Source organism: Argentina anserina, chromosome 3 (assembly GCF_933775445.1).
Source record: "Argentina anserina chromosome 3, drPotAnse1.1, whole genome shotgun sequence".
Taxonomy (NCBI): Eukaryota; Viridiplantae; Streptophyta; class Magnoliopsida; order Rosales; family Rosaceae; genus Argentina; species Argentina anserina.
Window position 1 is genome coordinate 16,220,400 of NC_065874.1, and position 24,793 is coordinate 16,245,192.

Consider the following 24,793-nt stretch of genomic DNA (forward strand, 5'->3'; position numbering starts at 1 on the left):
GAGACGAAACTAATAGGACAAACAACGCTCCATTTGGTGGTCGGATGAGAGGAAGTTTGATGCAGTTTTGGAAAAGATGATGAACAATACCGTGAAAAAAAGTGCGACTGTTTCACTTTTCTGATTATTAGGGTTTTTCTCTTTAAACCCTCTATTTATACTACTTTTTAAAAAATCTCAAAGCACTTTTTGATTCGTAACGTTTTATACGATATCCGATTTAAGCGTGCCGCGTGTATACGACCTCGTATCGATAAGCTTTATGACTTTCGTGTATGAAGTTTTCTGAGATTCCCAATGAATAGAAAATCAACTCTTAATCCCGCACGATAACATTTCCGAGTACTTAAACACTCGAACACTTTCGATTTCACCCTCGTACGATAAAATCAGACCATCACCAAATTAACAATCTCCAAAAATACTTGGAAATTTAATATTAATTTACGGGGTATTACAATGCCTGTACCTAATTCTTTATGACCAGATCAATTTTGATTTATGCTCGAAGAATCATAATTTCCTATGCTAATACATGATCTGGTAGTTTAATGAGTTGAAAAGGTTATTGAAAACCGATATTGGTACGAATTCCTACAATGATTCTGAAAAGTCTGATAAAATTAGAAAGTCTGAAAGTACCTGTTATCAGAAGATGGGGTAGATCATTAAAAGGCAAAGGTCTGGATGCAAGCTCAGATGAGCTAGATTATTAAATTTCTTAGAACTCAAACATTGTTCAAATCTCTTGTCCTCAAGTTGCCAAATAATATGACCATACAATAACAATTACTGATGGACTTCATCACATGAATAATTGAGCAGAGAAAAATATAAAATCAAGTATTCAAACACGATTACTCGTTATGTAATAAAATTATTCTCCAAATTATCTCTTCAGCATAACATGTTTTTGAAGGCCAGGAACATGAGTTTTTGAGATGTAGTCTTCCCAGTTAATGCATTTCGGATCAAACTTGAACAGTTCTGCATCTTTGAAGCTCTCGATTGCTATTTTCTGTAACTCTTCTGAATTGGTGTCGTCAAAGCTGTAATTATAATAAGTAGTAAATTGTAAGCAACTGTAAAATTCGACATTAATCAGGGAATTAACTTAAGAAAGATCACATACATGCCCTTGAATAACATGTAGGGTTTATATAGCTCTACCAAGCGCATCACCAATTTGAGTTTACGGTCATAGTTCGCATACAGGTCTTGAAAATAGTGGCCGAAGGCTATATTCACCAACCTTAATCCCTTCAAATGAGAAAAAAAAAAAAAGGAATTGAACTTCTTAAGAACACACCTTTGAATATAATTTGAGCATGAATAGGCACTCAACATTTCAACCCTGTTGGTCGTATTATGTTCCTTCATATCTGGAAACTTTTGTTTCTGCAGTATTGTTGAAGCTAGTGTTTGTACATTTTCAGAAGTGCAAATAACTTTGTAAAGTGAAATTAGTGGCTAGTAGTGTACGCCAGTTATTATTTTGGGGTAATTGATTATAGATCTAAAAATCAACACCCTTTTTAATCTAAACCCACTTTAACACTCTTTCAGTTAGGTTGAATGTACAAGAAATAAAAAAAAGAATTATTTGCTATAAGAAATAAAACTTGTTCTTGATGAAAATTACTTTCTTTGCCACTGGCAAATATATTTGGTATGTTTCTGAATTACTTATATTAATACCTTGAAATCCCTTCATTTTTGAAATTTTTGTCACCTCCAAAATCTCTTACCCAAGTACTACCTTAGAGTATGTATTTTTGTTATTTTATGTTTTCAGTGTGTGTGTGTTTGTTAAATCTGAAGAACCTATGTAACCGGTAAAAAACATAATTCTTATTGTTCAGTGGAGTACGTGATTCTAGAAAATAAGTATGTTTTTCCTTAAGTCTGCTAAATATGTGAGATGATTCATATGACCACTTGTGTATTGGTTGAGATTTGTAGGTTTCATAATTCTGTTGAGTAGGTGGGTTTGACAATTTGGTTTGGATTTGTATCTGTATAGTAGGTGTGGTTTTGTTGTGCATTTAAGGTTGAGGTAAGAAGTTCTATTCTATAGAGCATTAAAATCTACTTAATAGGTAACAAGATTTGCATCTGTTTAACAAGTTTACGGAAAGTGATAATTATTTAGTAGGTAGTGAGATCTGCATCTATAGTGTTAGAATTTGACAATTATGATGATTTCATTATGTTCTTTAAATTATAATATGTAAGGTTGTTTTGATTTATGATAGGATTTCAATCTGCTGCTGAATATGTGGGAGAATAAATTATCTCTATTATTTTTAGTTTGTCTGCCCTCAATTCCCAAGAAGAAGCAGGAAGGAAACAAGCAAACCTGCAAAGGTATCATGTAGCGAATTCGCATGTACATTTGAAAGCTAGCCATAGTCTTGAACATAGTCAACTTGCCAGCCTTAACAATGGTTCCATCCTTTTTAATCCATGGATTCTCGGTGCAGTATTTGAAGATGATGCTATGAATATCACAGAATTTTACAGGATTTCTCAGTGAAGTTCCTACATGATATATGATGCTAGAAGATTTATTTGCATTCACTGCCATTGATGTGATTATCGAATTCACCACCATGTCCACCGGAATCTGCAAATATTCAGATTTAGCCATTTTCTTTAGGTTTTACACACAAGGGACCGTCACATGTGATACTACCTCACCGGATATTTAATTAAACTCTGATAGATGATGAAATCTAATTGTTAAAATGAAAAACTCACCATATCAAATACTAACATTGGGTCGACGAGTAGGCACGGCAGATTGCCTTTGTAATAGCTAGCAATTACGCTATCAATGGTTCTGTAAAACATGAACGATGAGTTTATAGAACATATGAGGTAGTCAAAATGAGAGAATGATCGATTGATTGTAATGATTGAACTATTGAAGTGAGTGAAATTGATCTTCTCATATCAGAAAATTACAATCTAATTTCCTTCTTAAACATGCAGTTTACCAAATGGACTTGTGCACGACAACAAGAAGATAGAGGTATGCGCAGCTTGAGAGTGGTACGTTTTACCATCATCTATGTAGCTTAAGAATTACCTGAATCCTTGAATCCAACCAGGAAATGGCTCCTTATAAGTGCTTGTAACCACTGTTGGACGTATAACGACATGAGGTAGATTGTCTTTTACGCGTCCTAGAAATATTTCTGCCATCGCTTTGGTAAATACATATGTGTTTGGCCATCCGTATACTTTAGCCCTAATAAGTTTTGTTTTGAAAAGCAAAAACAACAAGTATAAGTGAAGTTTTAACCGTTATAATTAAATTAAAACAAACTAAAAGAGATTAAGTGAGATCAATTAGTTATTGAGGAGTCAAATTATGGATGCACGAAAACCTTTCAATGCCGAAATCCTTCATTGTATTTGTAACAACTTCCTGAGAAGCACCTTGTGCTTTTAGTTCATTCAGTTTCTCCTTGACCAGTTTCTTTTCCACTGCCTCAAAATCAAATTTGGTCATCTTCTTTATCATTTCATCCATGGAAGATGAGTCTTCGAGTAAGAGTCCACCCCTCTCACCACATACATAAGCTGGAAACATTACCATCGATCAGTAAAGGAATTCCGAACAGACTAAGACGTACAAAACGACTCAATTACATAACGATCGATGATCGAAAATTTGAACTGAGAATTATGAGAATCTAATCAATAGTCGTTTTTCTTTCTTCTAAAAATCAACATTAGAATATTAGATGATAAACATTTCTGAGATGTACATGTATAAATAGTGGCCAGATTGACTTCAAGTTAATCATTCGCTATATTAACGTTAAACATGAAAAAAAATACATGAAGATAAAAAGGTGTCACTGTGTTAGGTTAATTACTAGATCACAATTATGTAAACATTGCCTCTTGAAACTGATATATAAATAATAAACCAAACCAACCAGTCGATACGTGGAGAAACATCTCTAGTCTTAAGCATTTCTTTGCAAAGTTCATCACATGCAGCACTCCAAATGCGTTGACGTCCAGTGCGATATCATACCTATATAAACATTACATATATATCAATTAAGGCTATATATATATGTATATGGATGCATAGGCCGGTTCACCACGGGACGTCTACATCGGACGTTCAAAAGCTGGCCTGTAAATGGTTACCTTTCGTCGAAGTTTGTAGTGGCTGCACAGTTGAATATGATTTCTATTTCTTTGTACATCTGCTCCCTCTGTGTCAACTCTTTAACTCCGAGATTTTCAGAAGTGACGTCTCCCGGAAGAGCAACAATTTTTTTCGAAATGAAGGAATCAAAATCTGCCCCTCGTTTCTCTTTCAGTACTCGAAACAACTCCTTCCCTATGATCTTAATAATCCCATATTGCAAACAGAACCCGTCAGATATATAACAAATTACCGTGATATGTAACAAAATGTAATTTAATTTGTTCTTGTAATATAGTTGTATAAGAATACCTCATTGTTCATGCGCTTTGTCGCTGACTTGGTGTCGGATGATCTTAAAAGAAGGTAAATCTTTTTCACATCTGGCTGAACTCTCAATATTTTCTCCAGAAACACTACATTCGTCCACAGGTTTAACTTGTGTATTAGTATCATTTCACACAAAGAAAAAAAATATAAAAAATAAAAAAAGAAGAAGAAAAAAAACTTGCTTACTATAAAAATTGTCTTAATGTGTGCATAAATAGAGAAACCTAATATGTTGGGAAAATTATAATGTACATCAATGTATGTTATATATACATCTCACATACGGTCGATATTGTTATGTGAATGGGGTCAGAAAAATAATATCCGTTGTCAACCGTCGGATGTATGATATATAGTATACATTGATGTATAATATATTAATTGCGGACAAAGACAATGAAGTACGCTATGTTTATTAAATCAAGTTACCGACATATACTCTGTAGTCTGTACAGACTCAAATCATATAGAAAATCTCCCTTATATGCCAGGCCAAGTTTACTAATTAATCTACTGCATGCATGATGCATGAACCAATGTAGTTGCAGATCCAGATCTGTAATAACCCCAATTTTTCAAAACGATATTTGATTGAATTAAATTCTATTAAGTTGTGAAGTTTGATTTAAACCGAATATGATTACTTGCAAACGTCACGAAACGGGAACGGAAACGTTCCGAGAACGTTTAATAAGAAAACGTTACGTTTCCGAACGAATTTATCGACTTTTATTTCGTCGCTCGGTTGTGAAAACTTTCTTCACGGAAGTTGTAGAGCTCGTCGATACGAGTTCGTAGATATGTGACGCGTTCGAATCGGACGTCGGAGGTAAAAGTTATTAACGTCGGAAGTTAGTTTCCGATTTGGAAACTAGTATAAATAGATAATTATGGGATTAGGGTTTCCATAATCAGAAACCCTTTCTCTCTCTTCTCTCTCTTTCCGCCGCTCTCTTTTCTCTCTCCCTCTCTCGGGTTTTTCTCTCCTTCCCCGACTCACCCTCCCCTCCTCCGAAAACGCCACGCCGATCTCCCTCACCGCTCCACCGTGTCGCCCACCGCCTATCTAGGAAGCATCACGCGACCCTTCACTACCGACCCCAAGCTCGACACGCCGTTCCACACAGCGCCGGAGCTCCACCCGACCCCTGGACTCGGCAGAAGAGACGTCCGCATCCTAAGCGCACCCCCGACGAAGCACGAGCACGGAGGAGGACTTCTCTACGCCGATCCTCGCTTGGTGCTCTCTGCCTTCATCTTGGAGACCATCGACGATCCAAGCCCTTCCGAGACCAAATCGGAGATTCAAACTTCGATCAAGGTATTAATGGATGTGTGGTTTGGTTTTGAGTGTTTGATGTTAAATTTGGATAGTTTAGAATGATTGTGGAGTGAGAATCGGAGGAGGAGGAATTTTAGGGATACCGCCGCCTTAGGCGGCGCGTGTGGAGGCGTGGGGTGGTGTAGGGGCTGCCTAGGAGCGGAGGAAGGAAGAGGGGAGAAAGGAGGAGAGTTTGGAGGCGGCGGTGGCGTGATACGCGCCGTGGTTAGCCTCGGCGCGTGGGCCCCACGCGCGGCCGGCCGGAGGTGGCGCGTGTGCCACACGCGCCGCCGTGTGAGGCGGTGTAATTAGTTTTGACTGAAAGGGTATTTTGGTAATTTATTGTGTAACGGTAAATGTAAATTTTATTTACGTATGGTAAATGTAATTAAGTTTTACCTACGGTAAATGTAATTATAAATTACTTTCAGTAAATGTAAAAAGTAATTTGTAAAAGGGTAATTTAGTAAATTTTATTTACTGAGTTGTATTTACATTTAAATAATACGTATATAGTATTTATACGTACAGACATACGTATTAATATTTATACGTACAGAAATACGTATTAATATTTATACGTACAGAAATACGTATTTAATATTTATACGTACAGAAATACGTATTAATATTTATACGTACAGAAATACGTATGTAATATTATACGTACAGAAATACGTACTTAATATTTATACGTACAGAAATACGTATTAATTGAGTATTGTACAGTAACCGTGAATAGTGAACAGTGAACAGTAACTTCGTATAAACCAAAATTGCTGAACAGTAACCGTTTATTACTGTTTTGGCATTTAAAGGTTTACGAAACGATTCTAAATTCTTTTCTTATTCTTTTAAGGTGATCGTTAAATCGAGGAAAGGAATTAGCATCGGGAATTGTGGAAATTACGCTCAAGTCAATAAGGTGAGTAAAATCTCACTGAATTTACGAATCTACCCTCGTGGTGATTCAACATTTTGCAAGTGTGTTTATCAAATGAATTATAACATGTATATAATTTAGTGGACTACATATATATAGTATAATGGTAATAGGTACATAATATATATATAGTTCATTAAACTACGTACTGTTAGTAATTCATTAAAAATAGTCATTTCGATGACGGAAGTGAGAAATGAGCATGTGTAGTGAGATATGACATGTATAAGATATAGTAGATTATATATATATTGTATAAATGGTAAATAAGTACGAATATATATAGTTTGCTATATAATATACTGTTATGATTTTATTGTGATTATATTGAGCATGTGATTTGAATTGTACAATATGATGTGGGATTATTGTACGTGATTTTTAACATTGAGATTGTTAAAATGTGAATTGTCTTCGGACCTGAATTTTTGGTACAATATGATGTGAGATTATTGTACGTGTTTGGCAAGTCGAAACCTAGCCTTTGGCCGGGCGAAAGTTACGATACAGTTAGAGCTCTAGTCTGTCTGCCTTAGTACTGCATGTGAGGTAACGGGTGGTTATCTGCTCATGGGTACTCGGTGTATTTGGATGTTGGGTAGCGGGTGACTATCCAATATCAACGGTGTATTACGAGAGGGGTAACAGATGTGTACCAGGGTTCTTGGTACCCGTATTATAAATGCATTGGGTAACCAGAAGGGTTACTTAATTTCCTCATGAGCTTTTTATTTCATATTTCTTTGGGTCAACCAGATGGGCTGACCATTGGCTCATGGGGGCATTTATATTTGTTGTTTGTGATCTTTCGTATATTTTGATATGCGAACTGTATTGTGATTTTACTCATACGAGCTATAAGCTTACCGGGTTTGTGTTTACAATCCCGGTGCACCAATTCGATGGTGTAGGGGATCATTCTGCAGGTGCTGATTAGTGGGAGTTGAGTGACGACTACAGAGGCTTGAAGTCGTTCTTATCCTACTTGTGGTGAGGTTTTAGCGTGGGTTTGTGTGTGAGATGTTGTGTAATTTCATTTGTGAGATTTGTGAGTGATTTGTGAGGATTATTACATTTCCATTTTATGTATGGATTATAAATTTGGTTTGTAATAATTGGTTGACTGAGTTGTATTGAGAATTCAGAATTGATCCGCTGTTACACTTTAATGATTTCGAGTTATTTGAGATTATTCGGTGTTTAACGACTTTAGAATTTTGAGTTTTAAAACTCGAAATTTTGGGGTCGTTACAAGATCATGCCTACGTTAAATCCCTCATCGGGCCAAGATTACTACAGTACTACTAATGCAATCATGGACAAACTAAGCTAATTACGCTACTGCATGCATGCATGACCGGCCAAATAACTTTGCTGATTCAAATCATTCCTATATGATTTATATCATCAGGCCAAGATTACTATAGTACTACTGCATTTTATGAACAAATTCAGCTGAATATGAGAGAGACAGAGAGAGAGAGAGAGAGAGAGAGAGAGAGAGAGAGAGAGAGAGAGAGAGAGAGAGAGAGAGAGAGAGAGAGCTTAATTACCCATTCCAAGGAAGCCGGTACCTCCGGTAACTAAGATGGTCTTGCCCTCGAGATATCGGAGTACGCTCGCCGACTCCATTGTAGAAAAATTTGCTAAAAACTCGAGGCTAGCTATAGATAAATCAAGCAATCAAGGAAGTGAGAACTCAGAAACTGTAGTAATTATCCTCTATGTTGAAACCAAGTCTTATAGTGATCGAGTAGTAAAAGCCTTCGATAAGGAGCGAAGCCACTCGAACGAATGTGAGAGGAAAGTCTGTAGTCTTGGTTGAGTGTGGTACCTAAACTATAACTTATAAATTTGGAATTTGGATTCATTCGCAAGTTGTGTTAAGTCATTGAAACCACTCTTCTCATTTCGATATGTGAAGAAGAAGCCGAACACCGTCTCACTTCATTCTTTTCTTGCTCGATCTTTTGTAAAACTTATATACTAATTCCCGGTCCAGCCTCGTTTTAGCTAAGAGATTTATTCCTTTAATTAGGTAATATATTGATTGCCCAATACAAAAGGACAATGATTCATGGTATTTCTAGTAAGAAAAAAAAGTAGATACTCGTACATTTAAATATAAATGCACAACAATACTATCTGTACATACAGATCGAGTAGGTAGAGCTGGCTAGCTAGACGAATTTTATATATGGTTTAACCAATTCGGAAGATCGATGGTTACCTCTAAGCTAAGAGTATTATTTCTCATTATTCAACATGGCCACCCATGGCCTTGACCTTCTGCATCTGGTTTCCTAATGTCGTTTAACCCCTACATTTTATCTATCATCTTGATAAGCAACCTTGCATTATATTGATTCTTTTCATTTCGGCCGCTCGGCCAGAAGGGAAAACCTTACAAGTCACCCAACCTCAAGAAATTATTGATTTCATTTCTCAGCTCGTAAGTTTTCATTGCTTAGGTATATTATTATTTGAATGCGACCCTTCAACAAATTATATAGTTATATATATTGTTATGCATAGTATGAATCTATATGATTGCTTGATTTGCTTCGTAATTTTATCAAATATGATATCGATGGTTATCATCTCATCTTTTGACGGAGTTGTAGGATTTCATCCTTATATATCATACCTGAAGGTGAATGAAGTGTGAAACTGTCATAGCCCGAAATTTCGAATGATAAAAATTCGAATTCGAAACCATGATAATTCTAAAACAATATCAAATATAATGAAATCATCTTATAGCAACAGTATATCGAAACTGAGTTCACAGTACAACTTAGTTGACTTGAATAATACATTACCAGTTTATACACTCAATCCTCACCACAAACTGACGAAAGAAATCTTCAAAAATCTTCAGAGTAAGTCATCCGAATATGCTAAACTCTACCTGCAGAACTATCTCCTACAGCATCGAATTAGTGCACCGGAATCGTAAACACAAACCCGGTAACCTTTTCATCCCGTATAAGTAAGCCAACAATATAAAATACATCGCGTTCAAATAAAATATAACATATAACATTTAAAGACAATCGTACTCATGAGTCACATGACGACCCATCTGGTTGTCCAATAATATCTGAAAATATAACTGCTCATGAGAAATCGGGCAACCCATCTGTTTACCCAAATAAATTTATATTACGGGTACTCATGAGACCCAGGTACTCATCTGTTACCCCTCATGCAGTACGCCGCCAGACATTGGGCAACCCATCTATTACCCAATATCCAAAAATATGGGTACTCATAAGCCGGTAACCCATCTGTTACCCCTCATAAGCTGGTAACTGCATCGTAACTTTCGCCCGGCCAAGGCTAGGTTCCGACATGCCAACACATCCGAAGATTGGTCCGAAGACAAAAAAACACGTCTGAAAACAGAAAAACACATCCGAAAACAGAAAACGTTTTAACAAAACTCAATGTTAAAACCACGTACAATAACAATCGACCCATGTTATTATACTACAACATGCGACTCTTGCTCAAATAAATAAATATAGTTGCCACAGTATAATTCATTTGGAAATAAGAACGTAACAGTATATAATATAGCAACCCGTATATATGTATCGTATTTACCATTTTATACATATACACAACCCACTATATTATATACATGTCATAGTTCAATCTTTTTAAGAAAACGTAAATATGAGTCACCACTAAGGGTAGGCTCGTCATAATGAGATTTACTTACATTCACCATAGTCCATAATCACAAAAACGTTTTTCAAAATCATTTATTAAAATAGCGTTTCACTTACCAATGAACCGTAGACGATCAAGTTTATGTAATTTAAATCAAAACATTTTTTTAAAATAATTTTTATAAACTAGTGATGCAACGACTATGGTGATAACTCAAACTAAATTCAATAATTATAATACTACTTCGATCATGATGATCATTGTGAGGTTTACTCACCTTATTTTCCTGCGTGCAACTTCCACGACACTGGAAGTAATTTCCTCACTCGTTTCCTCGGTCACCTAATAGCATAATAAAATGCTTAAAAAACGATACGTAAAATATCCGGTGACGATTTCAGTACAGCTAAACACTGTTCATAAAGCAATGTTGTCATAGAACACTGTTTGTGTTTTACTGTTTTGCTAAACACTGTTCGGTTTTTACTGTTTACAGGAACTGTTCACATTCACTAGTTTGTACTGTTCGTCAACACTGTTCACAATAGTTGTTCATGGACATTGTGCACATTAACTGTTCACGAATCACAGTATTGTTAATGCGGCACCTCTGTTCACCGACCGCTACCAATGACCACCAAATTTCACCACCACAATCTAAATGACATTCCTAACAACTTCCTAGTTCAGCACAAAGTCTAATTCAAAGCTTAAAACCTCCAATTTCGAAATTTCTGAAAAATCCCAAATATAGAACCCTAGAATTGAAATTTCTTGGTTCTAGTTCTTACCTTTCGATTTAGCTCAAAACCTTTGCAGGGGTTGTTGACGACGTTGAGGCAAGGAGTTTGAGGCCGGTGATGAAGCCTAAACTCGCCGGAGATCGCCGAAAAATTGAAGAACACAACCGAGTCGACTTCCGGGCTTCGATGCGTGGAAACCGGCGTGCTACTCCACGATCCAGCACCACAGGGAGGCGCGCAAGGAGGAGACGAAACTATCTGGGTTGGCGCGGTCACCTGAAACCGGAGTCGGCCGGAAAAGTCGGGTCGGGTCGGAAGGAAATTTTCGCCTCTAAAGGGGTGGGTGCGGAGAGAGGGGGAGAAAATAATGGGATTATTACATTCCACCTCCCTTAAAGAAATTTCGTCCAGAAATTTAAGCGCACTACTTAGCCACTAATTCTTAATTTCTTCCTAAAACATCGATTCACCTTCCTCAACAATTTTGGTCTTTATGATACCTCCACGAGGCGATCACATCTCACTTTTCTTCCATCATAGTGTTATACAACTTCATCGTGTCTGAAATGAAATTTAACAATGAGCATAATAACACCTTTCAAGGAGAACCACAACTCAAAACAAGATGAACAACACCCTTAAGAAATATGGCGAATCTAGAAACAAACTTCACTATTCAACCAAATTCAAACAGGTCATAACCGCATTTACTTATATACACACATTGAGTGCAAGGGTGTACAACCTTAGCATAGGCACATGGCATACAATAAGTATCTGAACCTGCTAGCTGATGAAGTTGGTATACTAAATTTCCAACCTTGTTCCCGTGGAGTCCAACGTACTCTGAATGTCAACTTCTTTTCCTGCCCACTCCCGCTACCCCACTATAAGTGAGCCCTTCAACTAATGGTCACAAGGCGCCACTCTAATAGTCTTCTCTTAAGGGCAAGATAAATTCAAGGGAACATTTAGGAGACAAGCTATACATTATTGTCTTGAATGTCACCAACTTTCGAAAAAGTTCAACGAACCTTACATGTGACTTCTCTTTTCTGACATATCTCATTATGCTATTGAATAATGAGGTTTCGAGGTTAAGTGGTCTCCTACATCAACACTACATAATCTATATTTACACTGTGTCGCTATCAAGTCTTAGAAACCGACATTTCCACGTCTCTCAGACCATTATAGTATTCAACTACTCCATACTTCCAACTTCTTCCAAACAAACCATTTGTCACTTGTCCTAACATTAATAGCCACACGTGAGCCACCCAAGTTAGCATGCTTGTAATGGAACTCGACCATCTATAGATGATCCTCCCGAAACCTAATGATGTTCTCAGCATAGAGATGTCAACAAACCCTTTTGTCTAATTCACCACTCCTTTGCGATTTACAGACAATACTCATGTCATGAGCTAGCCCATACTACTAAGCATGGTCAAAACCTCTCGACATCTAAGATGGGTCAAATCAATGATTAACACATGCCTAATACTTACATCACACACATTGGTTTTCAAAGAAGTGTGCTTTATTCACGACAATATCTTCATGACTTCACCACAATGCATCGTTAGAATCACAAAACCACCATTCATTCTAATCAACAAAACAATCTCCTTTCATGATCCTCTTATTATAAAGTCACAAAAGTTGTCATGCATGATGCCCAAACAAACACCTTATTCGTAAAAGTAACACGACAAGAATCTTAACTCAATGAGTCCACGACCACAGCAGAACACCACATTGGACTAAGAATTACTCTCGAACAGTTCTCCAGAGAATTGACTAACACACACACACAAGGTAGTAGACAACCTCTACCGCCACCACAACAGAGATGCTTCACGCACCCTACCACCCTCACCATTTCTTACCGTTGGAAATCAATTACATCTACATGCTTCTATGAGTGGTATGCCACAATTTGCAGGACATACAAAGAAGATATTTATCTCCCGATAGTGGAACATAAAAATTAGGTGGACTTTACAGTTCAAATCACAACACGACCACAATTGGGACATCTCATACTCCCCTGCTTCATGCATGCCTCAACGGCATGACACATCGCCCCACACAAACACCCTAGTGGCACCATCTAAAGTATTGGTTTTCCCATAGTTGTAGTACTAATAAGTTCAGTAACCACTTCAACAAAAACATGATATTGGGTCCACCATCACTTCTAAATACCCCAAAATTATCGATGCACTACCACTCTAAACGTTAGAAGGTGTTTGCCACGAAAAATTCGGTCCTCCACCGCTCCTTTACCAACGTTAGAAGGTGCTCGCCACGAAAAATTCATTAAAACACCACTAAGCTAAAATCATCTGATTCCTTACCTTCAATAGAATTACTTCATCGCCACTGAGTCTTATTTGGATCAGTGGCATAGCTACGATCCAATTCTCAAGACCAGAAAAATGATTAATTTCACGACAGATTAGCATTCTCAATTAAATGCTCATCTAGCAAATAATTAAATCATGACGCCATAAATGAAATTTCCCCAACACCTTTGATTTCTTGGTCAGCCAAGAACAATGAGCAACATCAATTGTCTATGGCCCAACCAAAACAAGTTGAAATGCAACGACGACATAATGGGAATCTCAACTCAATAATTGCATCACCACATTAAGGATGTATCACACACACCCTACCACTCCCTTACCAATAATGTTAGAAATGCTTATCACGGAAATTTTCTTTAAACCACCTTTAACCTATGGACTTCACATCTCTTACCTTGAAAAACAATACTTCAACCTCATTGGGGCTCAATTTGGATTAGTTGTATAACTAAAATCCAGTTCTCAGTATTGGAACACTTAATATCCCTCAATGCAGGATCAACGCTCTCCATCAAGACTTTTTGATAAGTCGCTACTCTGATAGAAATCTATCTACTCAAACCCGTTAGCATTCCTGTAACTTATTCACCCTGAGTTGATAGTAACCGGATCTCATATCAATCTTAGAGAATACCGAAGCCCCTCTAATCTGATCGAACAAGTCATCAATCCTGGACAAAGGATACCTATTCTTGATGGTCACCTTATTCAATTCCCTATAGTCCACACACGACCGCAGGGAACCTTCTTTCTCTTTCACAAACAACACCAGCGCACCCTAAGGTGAGACACTAGGTCTAATGAACCCTTGGTCCAATAGCCCATCTATCTGCACTTTCAACTCTTTAAGCTCGTTCTGCCCCATCCTATAAGGCACCTTCGACACAGGTGCTATACCAGGTACAACATCAATACATAAATCGACAACTCTCCGAGGAGGTAAACTCGGTATCTCCTGAAACACCTCACTATACTCGGATACCACAACAATATCTGTGATAGCTACTTCCTGATCCACAGACTCCACATGTGCCAAGATTCCTGCTCTCATGGCATTATCCGACTTGAGGTAACGATAACGAAAAACTGGCTCCCCGAGACTATGGAAAAACACTACCATGTCCAAGCAATCGATCAAAGCATGATGTGGCCACAACTAAACAATTATTAAGATCACATCACAGGTGTGGTCCGGAATCACTATCAAGTAAGCAGGGAATTCTCTACCCCCAATCACAATAGGACAAGCCTTGCAGATTGTCTCAAGCTCAAGAGACACTCCAAGAGGTGAAGTAACACATAAAGATCTTCTAAGAGATGTAGGAATCAACCATAACACCTCTACTGCCGAACTAGCAATAAAAGAGTGTGATGCTCCCGTATCAAACAGTACTCTACCCCCAATCACAGTAGGACAAGCCTTACAGATTGTCTCAAGCTCAAGAGACACTCCAAGAGGTGAAGTAACACATAAAGGGCTTCTAAGAGATGTAGGAATCAACCCTAACATCTCTACTACCGAACTAGCAATAAAAGAATGTGATGCTCCCGTATCAAACAGTACTCTAGCAAGATAGTCAAAAATAGATAAGGTACATTCCACTCCTGTGTCTCGCTATTAACCAAAATATTTAGAGGGAAGATGAATCATCAAAGTATTATGACAATACTTCTATTTAGAGGACCAAACCTTAAGGTGTGGCTCCTAACACTCTTGCGTACACAGTGACATATCAATATCGAAGAGCATGTGATGGGAATCCGCTCCAAATACGCAACCTACACTCTGATACCAACTGTCACGACCCCGAATTTTGAATTATAAAAATTTGAATTCGAAGCCATGAAAACTCTAAAACAATCTAAAATATATTGAAATCATCTTATCATAACAGTGTATCGAAACTAAGTCCACATCATTACTTAGTCGACTTGAATAATACACAACCAATGGAGATGTAAAATTCACTCAATCCTCACCACAAACAGTAGAAAGAAATTAAAGACAATCTTCAGCGAAAGCGCTCTAATTCTGCTGATCCACACCTGCAGAACTATCTCCTACACCATCGAATAGGTGTACCGAGATTGTAAATACAAACCCAGTAAGCTTTGCAGCTCGTATGAGTAAATCAACAGTATAACACAATAGGATGATACAAGAGAAAAATACGGAAAACATTTAATTATAATTGTACTCATGAGTCACATGACGACCCATCTGATTGTCTAATAATATCACAAAATATAAGTGCTCATGAGAAATCGGGCAACTCATCACAAAATCTAGTCAAAATCATTTATTAAAATAGCGTTTCACTTACCCATGAACCGTAGACGATGAAGTTCATGTAATTTACACCAAAACATATTTTCAAAATAATTTTTATAAACTAGTGATGCATCGACTATGGTGACAACTCAAACTAAATTCAATTATGATGATTCGTGCGTGCATCTTCCACGACACTGGAAGTAATTTCCTCACTCGTTTCGTCGGTCACCTAATAGTATGATAAAATGTTCAGAAAACAATACGTAAAATATCAGTACAGCTAAATGTAGTTCATAAAAATACTATTCATGTGTTAACTAAACACTGTTCGGTTTTTTCTGTTTACAGAAACTGTTTACACTCACTGTTATGTACTGTTCATGAACACTGTGCGGAGAGGGGGAGAAAATAATGACCCGATTTTTCGGGATCAAATTATATGAATTCTTAGAAATTATTAAATTTCGTAAAATTAATAAACCACATTTGTTTCACTTTGTAACGTTGTCGAAATCAAAAACGGAACCGTATTCGGAAAATTAAATTGGAAAAACGTTACGTTTTCCACGATGTGAGAATCGACTTTTACTCTGTCGCTTGATTCTGAAAACATCCTTCACAAAAGTTGTAGAGATCATCGATACGAGTTCGTGGACACGTCACGCATTCTAATCGGACGTCGTACGTGAAAGTTATTAGCGACGAAAATTAGTTTCCGACCCTCTCACCTCTCGCTGGTGATCTCCCTCCACCGGCCTCCATGCTCGACACCGCCAGTGTCATTGGCATCGCATGGCCTCTACGCATCGACCGGTGGTGACAGAGACGCACCCTAGGCGGAGATTCAGCGGCGCCGATAAAGCATAGTCTTGGCTCCGTCGATCTCGAACAGTAAATTACAAACTGTAAATTTTATAAAAAGTGATTTTCTATACGGTGAATATAAAAAGTAATTACGTACAGTAAATATAAAACTATTTTACGTATAGTAATTGTAAAGTAAATTTGGAAAGGTAAATCGATGATTAGTATTTAATGACAATATTTACTATGAATAGTACATTGGTGTACAGGAATACGTAAACGGTATGTAGATGAAAAGTAATACGTGGACAATATGTATATGAACAGTAATATGTGAATAGTAATTGCGGGAACAGCAATTTCGTAAAAATCGAAAATTACTGAACAGTAAAACATTAGTACTATTTCGGCATTTGAGGTTTTACGTAACGCTTCTAAATCACTTCTTATCTATTCTAGGTGATCGACACAACAAGTAAAGGATTCGCCTGCGGAATTGTGGAAATTACGCTCAGGATTATAAGGTGAGTAAAATCTCACAGTGACGAATCTACCCTTAACGGAGATTCATAATTACGCTTATTTTAAAAGATTGAACTATGATATGTATATGATATAGTGGGTTGTGTATGTGTATATTTGGTAAAATTGATACATATATATGGGTTGCTATATTATATACTGTCATACTACCGTTTTCAAATAAGTTTATTTATAGCGTTGATATTCATTTTATTAGAGCATGTCACTTAGTTTTGTAAAATAACATGTGAGGATTGTTTTATACGTGGTTTTAACTTGAGTTATGTTGAAACGATTTTGTTGTCTTCGGACATGTTGGTATGTCGGAACCTAGCCTTGGCCGGGCGACAGTTACGATACAGTTAAAGCTCTAGTCTGTCTACCGGTGTACTGGCATGAGAGGTAACATATGAGTTACCGGCTTATGAGTACGCATATTTTTGGATATTGGGTAATAGATGGTTGCCCAATGTCTTGCGGCGTACTACATGAGGGGTTACCTCCTCGAAGAGTTGTAGATTTCTGCATAGATGTGGTACCCGATACGGCACCAGGGTCAAAGGCACCTTACAGAATGCGACAAAAGGAACTTAAAGAGTTGAAGGTACATATAGATGAACTATTTGACCAAGGGTTCATTAGACCTAACGTCTCACCTTGGGGTACACCGGTGCTGTTTGTGAAAAAGAAAGATGATTCTCTGCAGTTATGTGTGGACTATAGGGAACTAAATAGGTATCCCTTGCCTAGGATTGATGACTTCTTCGATCAGCTTAGAGGGGCTACAATGTTCTCTAAAGTTGATTTGAGATCCGGTTACTATCAACTCAGGGTGAAGGAAGAAGATATATCAAAGACAGCTTTCAGGACGCGGTATGGACACTATGAGTTCGTGGTCATGCCCTTTGGTCTGAGAAATGCACTAGCGGTCTTTATGAGTTTGATGAACCAAATCTTAGCCCGTACTTGGATGAGTTTGTTGTAGTGTTTGTGGATGACATTTTGATATACTCCAAGTCTCAAGAAGAGCATGTGGTGCATCTGAGAACGATGTTGCAAACCCTAAAGGAAGCAAGATTGTACGCCAAACTCGAGAAGTGTGAGTTCTGGAAGGATGAAGTCAAGTTCCTTGGTCATGTAGTCTCTAAATATGGGGTATTAGTAGACCCGTCAAAAGTGGAGGCAGTGAAGAGTTGGAGTCGTCCAAAGAACCCTACTGAGATTCGTAGTTTCCTTGGTTTGGCAGGTTACTACCGGAGGTTTATCGAAGGGTTTTCTAGTATTGCATTGTCATTGACCAAGTTGACCAAGAAAGACGTTCAGTTTGTGTGGACAGAAGCATGTGGAAGCCTTCAACAAACTAAAGACCAGCTTGACCACGGCTCCAGTGTTGACAATTTCCACTAGTAGGGGCGGTTTTGTCATTTATAGTGATGCTTCGCTCCAAGGCTAGGGTTGTGTGGTGATGCAGCATGGAGGAGTGGTTGTCTATGGATATAGACAGTTAAAGGTCCATGAGAAGAACTACCCCACTCACGATCTAGAGCTCGATGCAGTTGTTTTTGCCCTAAAGATTTGGAGACATTACTTATATGGTGAGAAATGTCAACTCTTTTCTGATCATAAGAGTTTGAAGTATCTATTCTTACACAAGGAATTGAATGTGAGGCAGAGGAGATGGATGGAACTCCTCAAGGATTATGATTTCACATTGGAGTATCACCCTGGGAAAGCAAACGTGGTGGCCGATGCCTTGAGCTGGAAACCGAGAGGTGTGGTGGCTTATCTTATAGTTCAAGAATGGATTATGCTCGAAACTACATCGGAATTTGACTTGGTACCATCGGGAGGAGAACCAAAGGTCTTTCTTGGTAGTGTCTCTGTGCAACCTATATTATCTCAAGGATCATTCAGGGTCAGGCACAAGATAAATTCTCACAAGCTAAGTTGGCAGACCTCGTAATAGATACGCTTGATGAATGTCCATCCGAGTGGAGAGTTGGACCCGATAGAGGGCTGAGGTTTGGGACAAGATTGTGCATCCCAGATTGTACTGATCTCAAGGAGGAGGTCCTTCGCACAGTACACCGATCTCGTTATACAGTACATCCAAGGAACACCAAGATGTATACGGACCTATGCATGCAATTCTAGTAGAACAGGATGAAGAAAGACGTGGCTGAATTCGTATAAAAGTGCCTCACGTGTCAACAAGTGGTGAAGGCAGAACATCAACGACCTGCTGGCCTGTTGAAGCCATTGACTATTCCTCTTTGGAAGTGGGAACATATCTCTATGGATTTTGTGACCGGACTTCCTAAGTCCAAGAAAGGCCACGATGCTATATGGGTGATTATCGATCGATTGACGAAGTTGGCACATTTTCTTCCAGTGTTAATGAAGTACTCAATGGATGTGCTAGGGAAACTATATGTGGAAGAAATAGTGAGACTTCACTGAGCTCCGGTTTCTATTGTTTCTGACCGAGATGCACGTTTCACATCGAAGTTCTGGGGTGGTTTGCAGAAGGCTATGGGTACTACCTTGGATGTGAGTATCGCTTTTCATCCTCAAACTGATGGACATACAGAAAAGGTGAATCAGGTGATTGAGGATATGTTGAGAACTTGTATGCTTGATTTTAAAGGAAGCTGGGAGGACCACTTGAGTTTGACTACAACAACACTTACCATTCTAGCATCGGCATGGCCCCTTATGAGGCTCTTTATGCTAGACCTTGTAGAACACCTATCTGTTCGGCAGAAGTTGGCGATGAAGCACTAATGGGCTCGGAGGTGGTTCAGGAAACAACAGAGAATATCTCGATCATTCGAGATAGGATCCGAACCGCACAGAGTAGATAGAAAAGCTATGCAGACTTAAAGAGGAGACATGTTAAATTCGAGATCGGCGATCATGTGTTCCTAAAAGTCTCACCTATGAGGGGTGTAGTAAGATTTGGCAAGAAAGGAAAGTTGGCTCCGAAGTATGTTGGGCCCTTTGAGATTCTTGAGAAAGTAGGAGAACTAGCATATCGACTAGCCTTGCCTACTAGCATGTCTGGCGTTCACAACGTCTTCCACATTTTTATGTTGAGGAGGTATGTACCAGATGAGTCGCATGTGATTGATCATAGCTACATAGAGGTGAGGGAAAATGCCACATATGTTATTGAGCAGATTTGTATTCTAGATAGATCCACAAAGAAGCTCTGGAGGAAAGAAGTAGACCTAGTCAAGGTGTTGTGGAGCCATCATGATGAGGGCGATGCCTCTTGGGAACTAGAGTCGGAAATGAAGACAAGATATCCGCAGTTGTTTATTGAGTAGAGAACTTGAATTTCAGAACGACATTCCTCTAAGGGGGGTAGATTGTAATGACCCGATTTTTTGGAATCAAATTATATGAATTCTTAGAAATTATTAAACTTCGTAAAATTAATAAACCGCATTTGTTTCGCTTCGCGACGTTGTCGAAATTTAAAACGGAACCGTATTCAGAAAACTAAATTGGAAAAACGTTACGTTTTCCGCGACGCGAGAATTGACTTTTACTCCGTCACTCGTTTCTGAAAACTTCCTTCACAAAAGTTGTAGAACTCGTCGATACGAGTTTGTGGACACATCAAGCGTTCTAATCGGACGTCGTACGTGAAAGTTATTATCGACGGAAGTTAGTTTCCGATTTTGGAAAAAGGGTATAAAAGAGAATTAATTGGAGCTAGGGTTTCCATTTTCGGAAACCCTCACCCCGCAGCCTCTCTCTCTCTCTCTCCCCGACCCTCTCACCTCTCGCCGGCGATCTCCCTCCACTAGCCTCTGTGCTCGACACCGCTGGTGTCATTGGGATCACACGGCCTCAACGCATCGACCGGTGGTGACGGCGACGCACCCAAGGCGGAGATTCAGCGACGCCGACGAAGAACAGTCTCGGCTCCATCGATCTCAACATCGCAGGAGCTCAGAGCCACGACGGCGAGCTGTCTCTCATCCTCCTCGATGCGATTCGACCTACGGTGAGGCTCAAATCGAGCAGCGACGTCGTCAACCTCCTCCTCCTACTCTTAAACTTTCATGTTGATTCTATGTTGATTTGGTTGGGTTTCGCCGGAGATGTTGGAGGGGCGCGTGACACCGTCTATGGCGGCGCGTGATGGCGTGTGAAGTGGTGCATGGGCGGTAGAAGGCCGTGGAAGGGGTGAGGAGAGGAATTGGGTAAGACTTGGGCTGTGGTGGGCAAGCTACGCGCCAGTTTTGGAATCGGCGTGTGGGCCCCACGCACTGCCACTGTGGACGGCGCATAAGCGCCACGCGCTGTCGCCAGAGGTGGCGCGGAACACCACGCGCCGCCACGTGCGGCGGCGCCTAAACAGTAAATTTGAAACAGTAAATTTTTGTAAAATGTGATTTTTCTGTACGGTGAATGTAAAAAATAATTACGTATAGTAAATGTAAAACTATTTTACGTACTGTAGTTGTAAAGTAAATTTTAAAAGGTAAATCGATGATTAGTATTTACTATGAATAGTACATTGGTGTACAGGAATACGTAAACGGTACGTAGATGAAAAGTAGTACGTAGACAATATGTATATGAACAGTAATGTGTGAATAATAATTGCGTGAACATCAATTTCGTAAAAACCGAAAATTACTGAACAGTAAAACATTAGTACTGTTTCGGCATTTGAGGTTTTACGTAACGCTTCTAAATCACTTCTTATATATTCTAGGTGATCGACACAACAAGTAAAGGATTCGCCTGCGAAATTATGAAAATTACGCTCAGGATTATAAGGTGAGTAAAATCTCACAGTGTTGAATCTACTCTTAGCGGAGATTCATAATTACGCTTATTTTAAAAGATTGAACTATGATATGTATATGATATAGTGGGTTGTGTATGTGTATAATTGGTAAAATTGATACATATATATGGGTTGCTATATTATATATTGTCATATTACCGTTTTCAAATAAGTTCATTTATAGCGTTGATATTCATTTTATTAGAGCATGTCACTTAGTTTTGTACAATAACATGTGAGGATTGTTTTGTACGTGGTTTTAACTTGAGTTATGTTAAAACGATTTTGTTGTCTTCGGACGTGTTGGCATGTCGGAATCTGGCCTTGGCCGGACGAAAGTTACGATATAGTTAGAGCTCTAGTCTGTCTGTCGGTGTACTGGCACGGGAAGTAACAGATGGGTTATCGGCTTATGAGTACCCATATTTTTGGATATTGGGGAACAGATGGTTGCCCAATGTCAAGCGGCGTACTACATGAGGGGTAACAGATGAGTACCCGTATTATAAATGTATTTGGATAAACAGATGGGTTGCCCGATTTCTCATGAGCACTTATATTTTCAGATATTATTAGACAACAAATGACTCATGAATACATTTATAATTAAATGTTTTTAGTATTTTTATTTTGTATTTATACACGAGTTATATTGTTGTTTTACTCATACGAGCTGCAAAGCTTACCGGGTTTGTGTTTACACGAGTTATATTCGACGGACTACTCTGAAGACTTCAAAGTTTCCTTATTTTATTTTGTGGTAAGGATTGAGAGGATTTTACATTTCCATTTGATATAATGCTTGAATTAGAAATTGGTTTTGTAATAATTAATTCGACTGAGATGTTTTGTGAACTCAGTAATGATACGCTATGACGATAAGATGATTTCGATTTATTTAGATCAAGGTTCTAAAAAGCGCTAGGCGGTATGCAGGCGGACAACCACCTCCTATCGCCTAGATGGTTATGCGGCGCCTAGGCGGTTTTGTATTATTAAATATTTATATATATTTAAACTATTTTAATGATTAAAATATATATAATGATGTTTAATATTAATTTAAAAATATTTAAAATAGTCTAAATTCACATAACTTAAGTAGAAAGTCCATCAAAATATTTGAAGAAAAGATAAATAATGAAACAAATGCAATAATACTAAATCTCAATTTATTTCTCTCAAAATTATTTCCTAACTCATTCAGTATCGGACTCAAACTTAATATTCATATTTTTTTTCCTCTTCTTCTGTTGATGAGATTCAGTTTTCAGAAAATAGACAAAGAGTGAGAGCTGCGGCCTCTTTTAGTTTTTTTTTTAATGTTAAATGATGGTTGACCGCCTAAGACTAAATAGAGCCAATTAGACCGCCTAGGATTGAATAGGGCCACCTAAGACCGCTTAGAACCGCCAAGGACCGCATAAGACCACCTAGGCAGCCGCCTAATTCACAAAACGCCACAGATGGCCGCCAAGGCAAAAAGCGTGGCAGTGGATGACCTCCTAGCGCCTACGCGCCGCCTAGACCGTTTTTTAGAACATTGATTGAGATTGTTTTTGAGTTTTCATGGCTTCGATTTTCGAGTTTCATACTTAATATTTCGAGGTCGTGACAAAGTAATTCAATATTTAGGTATGCTATTCAAGATCATCTTTGTAAAGTTTCATCTAATTTAGTTATCGTTAATGTATTGAAATTAGATTAAATCAATGAACGAATTAAATTTGTTCATGTAAATCTCAAGTTTGAAAGCTCAAACCATTGTCAAATTGAATGAAATTTTGCATATATTTTCTTGAATATCATACCTAAATATTGAATCACTTGTGATGAAAACATTTGACCGAAAAGTGTGTTAAAATTGAAACTTCACTCTGTAATTTCAAAGTGAAGGTTCATTCTGGATAGGAACTATATATATATATATATATATATATATAAGTTCATATTTTCTTCATATCCTTCATTTTGTGTTGTTATAATTAAAATCAAATCAGATGTACATCAAGAAATAAATAAATACAAAATTAATAAATTTAGTTTTGCAAATTTAAACAGCAAAATGATATTGCGACTGTTCAGTAACTTCAGTCGTCGAATTTTGCAAATGTATTTACTTGATTGATCAAGGATCATTACACTCAGAGATTATGATATGGGATAACATTATAATAACCTAAATTGAACTTTAAAAACAAAGCTAATTTAGTTAAACATTGCGCTACAATATTAGCTGAATGTCTAACATGAGACAAACACGCTTCACTAGCTAAGCGCATACTCAAACAAAGATTATCAATAAAAAAGCCAAACTCGGAGTGATCTAATATACCTCCTTGAACTGCAGCCACTAGAACCTGACAATCATATTCAATAACCAACGGAGTAAGAGAAAATTGCCTAACAATCGTCAGCCCCTAAATTACTGCAAGAAGCTCAGCATGCAAACGAGACTGAGTTCGGTCCCAGTAAGACATGAACACTCCCAAACAATGGTGAGAATGGTCACAAAAAGCACCTCCCAAACCAGAAGTACCATCAGAAAGTTCAAACGCAGCATCAACATTCAATTTGATCATACCAATCTGAGGAAGTCTCCAAGGAAGACTGACTCATGCACTAGTATCACCTGGAGCAGTATTCACCTGTTTAAACTCATTCCACCAACCAATAGTTGAAGGCATTAATACAGAGGCATGTTTGGCATCATCATCCCATACCTTAGAATTTATGTTACTCCATATAGCCCATAAACTCATCAACAAAAGGGGAAATCCCTGTGGGTTAGTAGCTTGACAACTCACTAACCAATCATATACCT

The 24,793-nt window shown here is 38.1% G+C and overlaps 1 protein-coding gene across 2 annotated transcripts; it reads right to left on the reverse strand.

The window, feature by feature from the left end:
- Positions 1-686: 686 nt before the first annotated feature.
- On the reverse strand, positions 687-8,753 carry LOC126786749 (fatty acyl-CoA reductase 3-like). Of its 2 annotated transcripts, XM_050512668.1 has the most exons (10): positions 8,319-8,751; positions 4,484-4,587; positions 4,171-4,373; positions 3,951-4,051; positions 3,393-3,588; positions 3,092-3,253; positions 2,761-2,842; positions 2,360-2,626; positions 1,133-1,260; positions 687-1,049 (listed from the first exon to the last, which is right to left on the reverse strand). In XM_050512668.1, exons 1-10 carry the CDS (start codon positions 8,395-8,397, stop codon positions 890-892), a joined length of 1,482 nt encoding a protein of 493 aa, XP_050368625.1. In that variant the 5' UTR covers positions 8,398-8,751; the 3' UTR covers positions 687-889. The 2 variants fall into 2 exon arrangements, with proteins under 2 accessions (XP_050368625.1, XP_050368626.1); XM_050512669.1 differs by lacking the exon at positions 1,133-1,260 and having other exon boundaries at positions 919-1,049; positions 8,319-8,753.
- Positions 8,754-24,793: the final 16,040 nt, after the last annotated feature.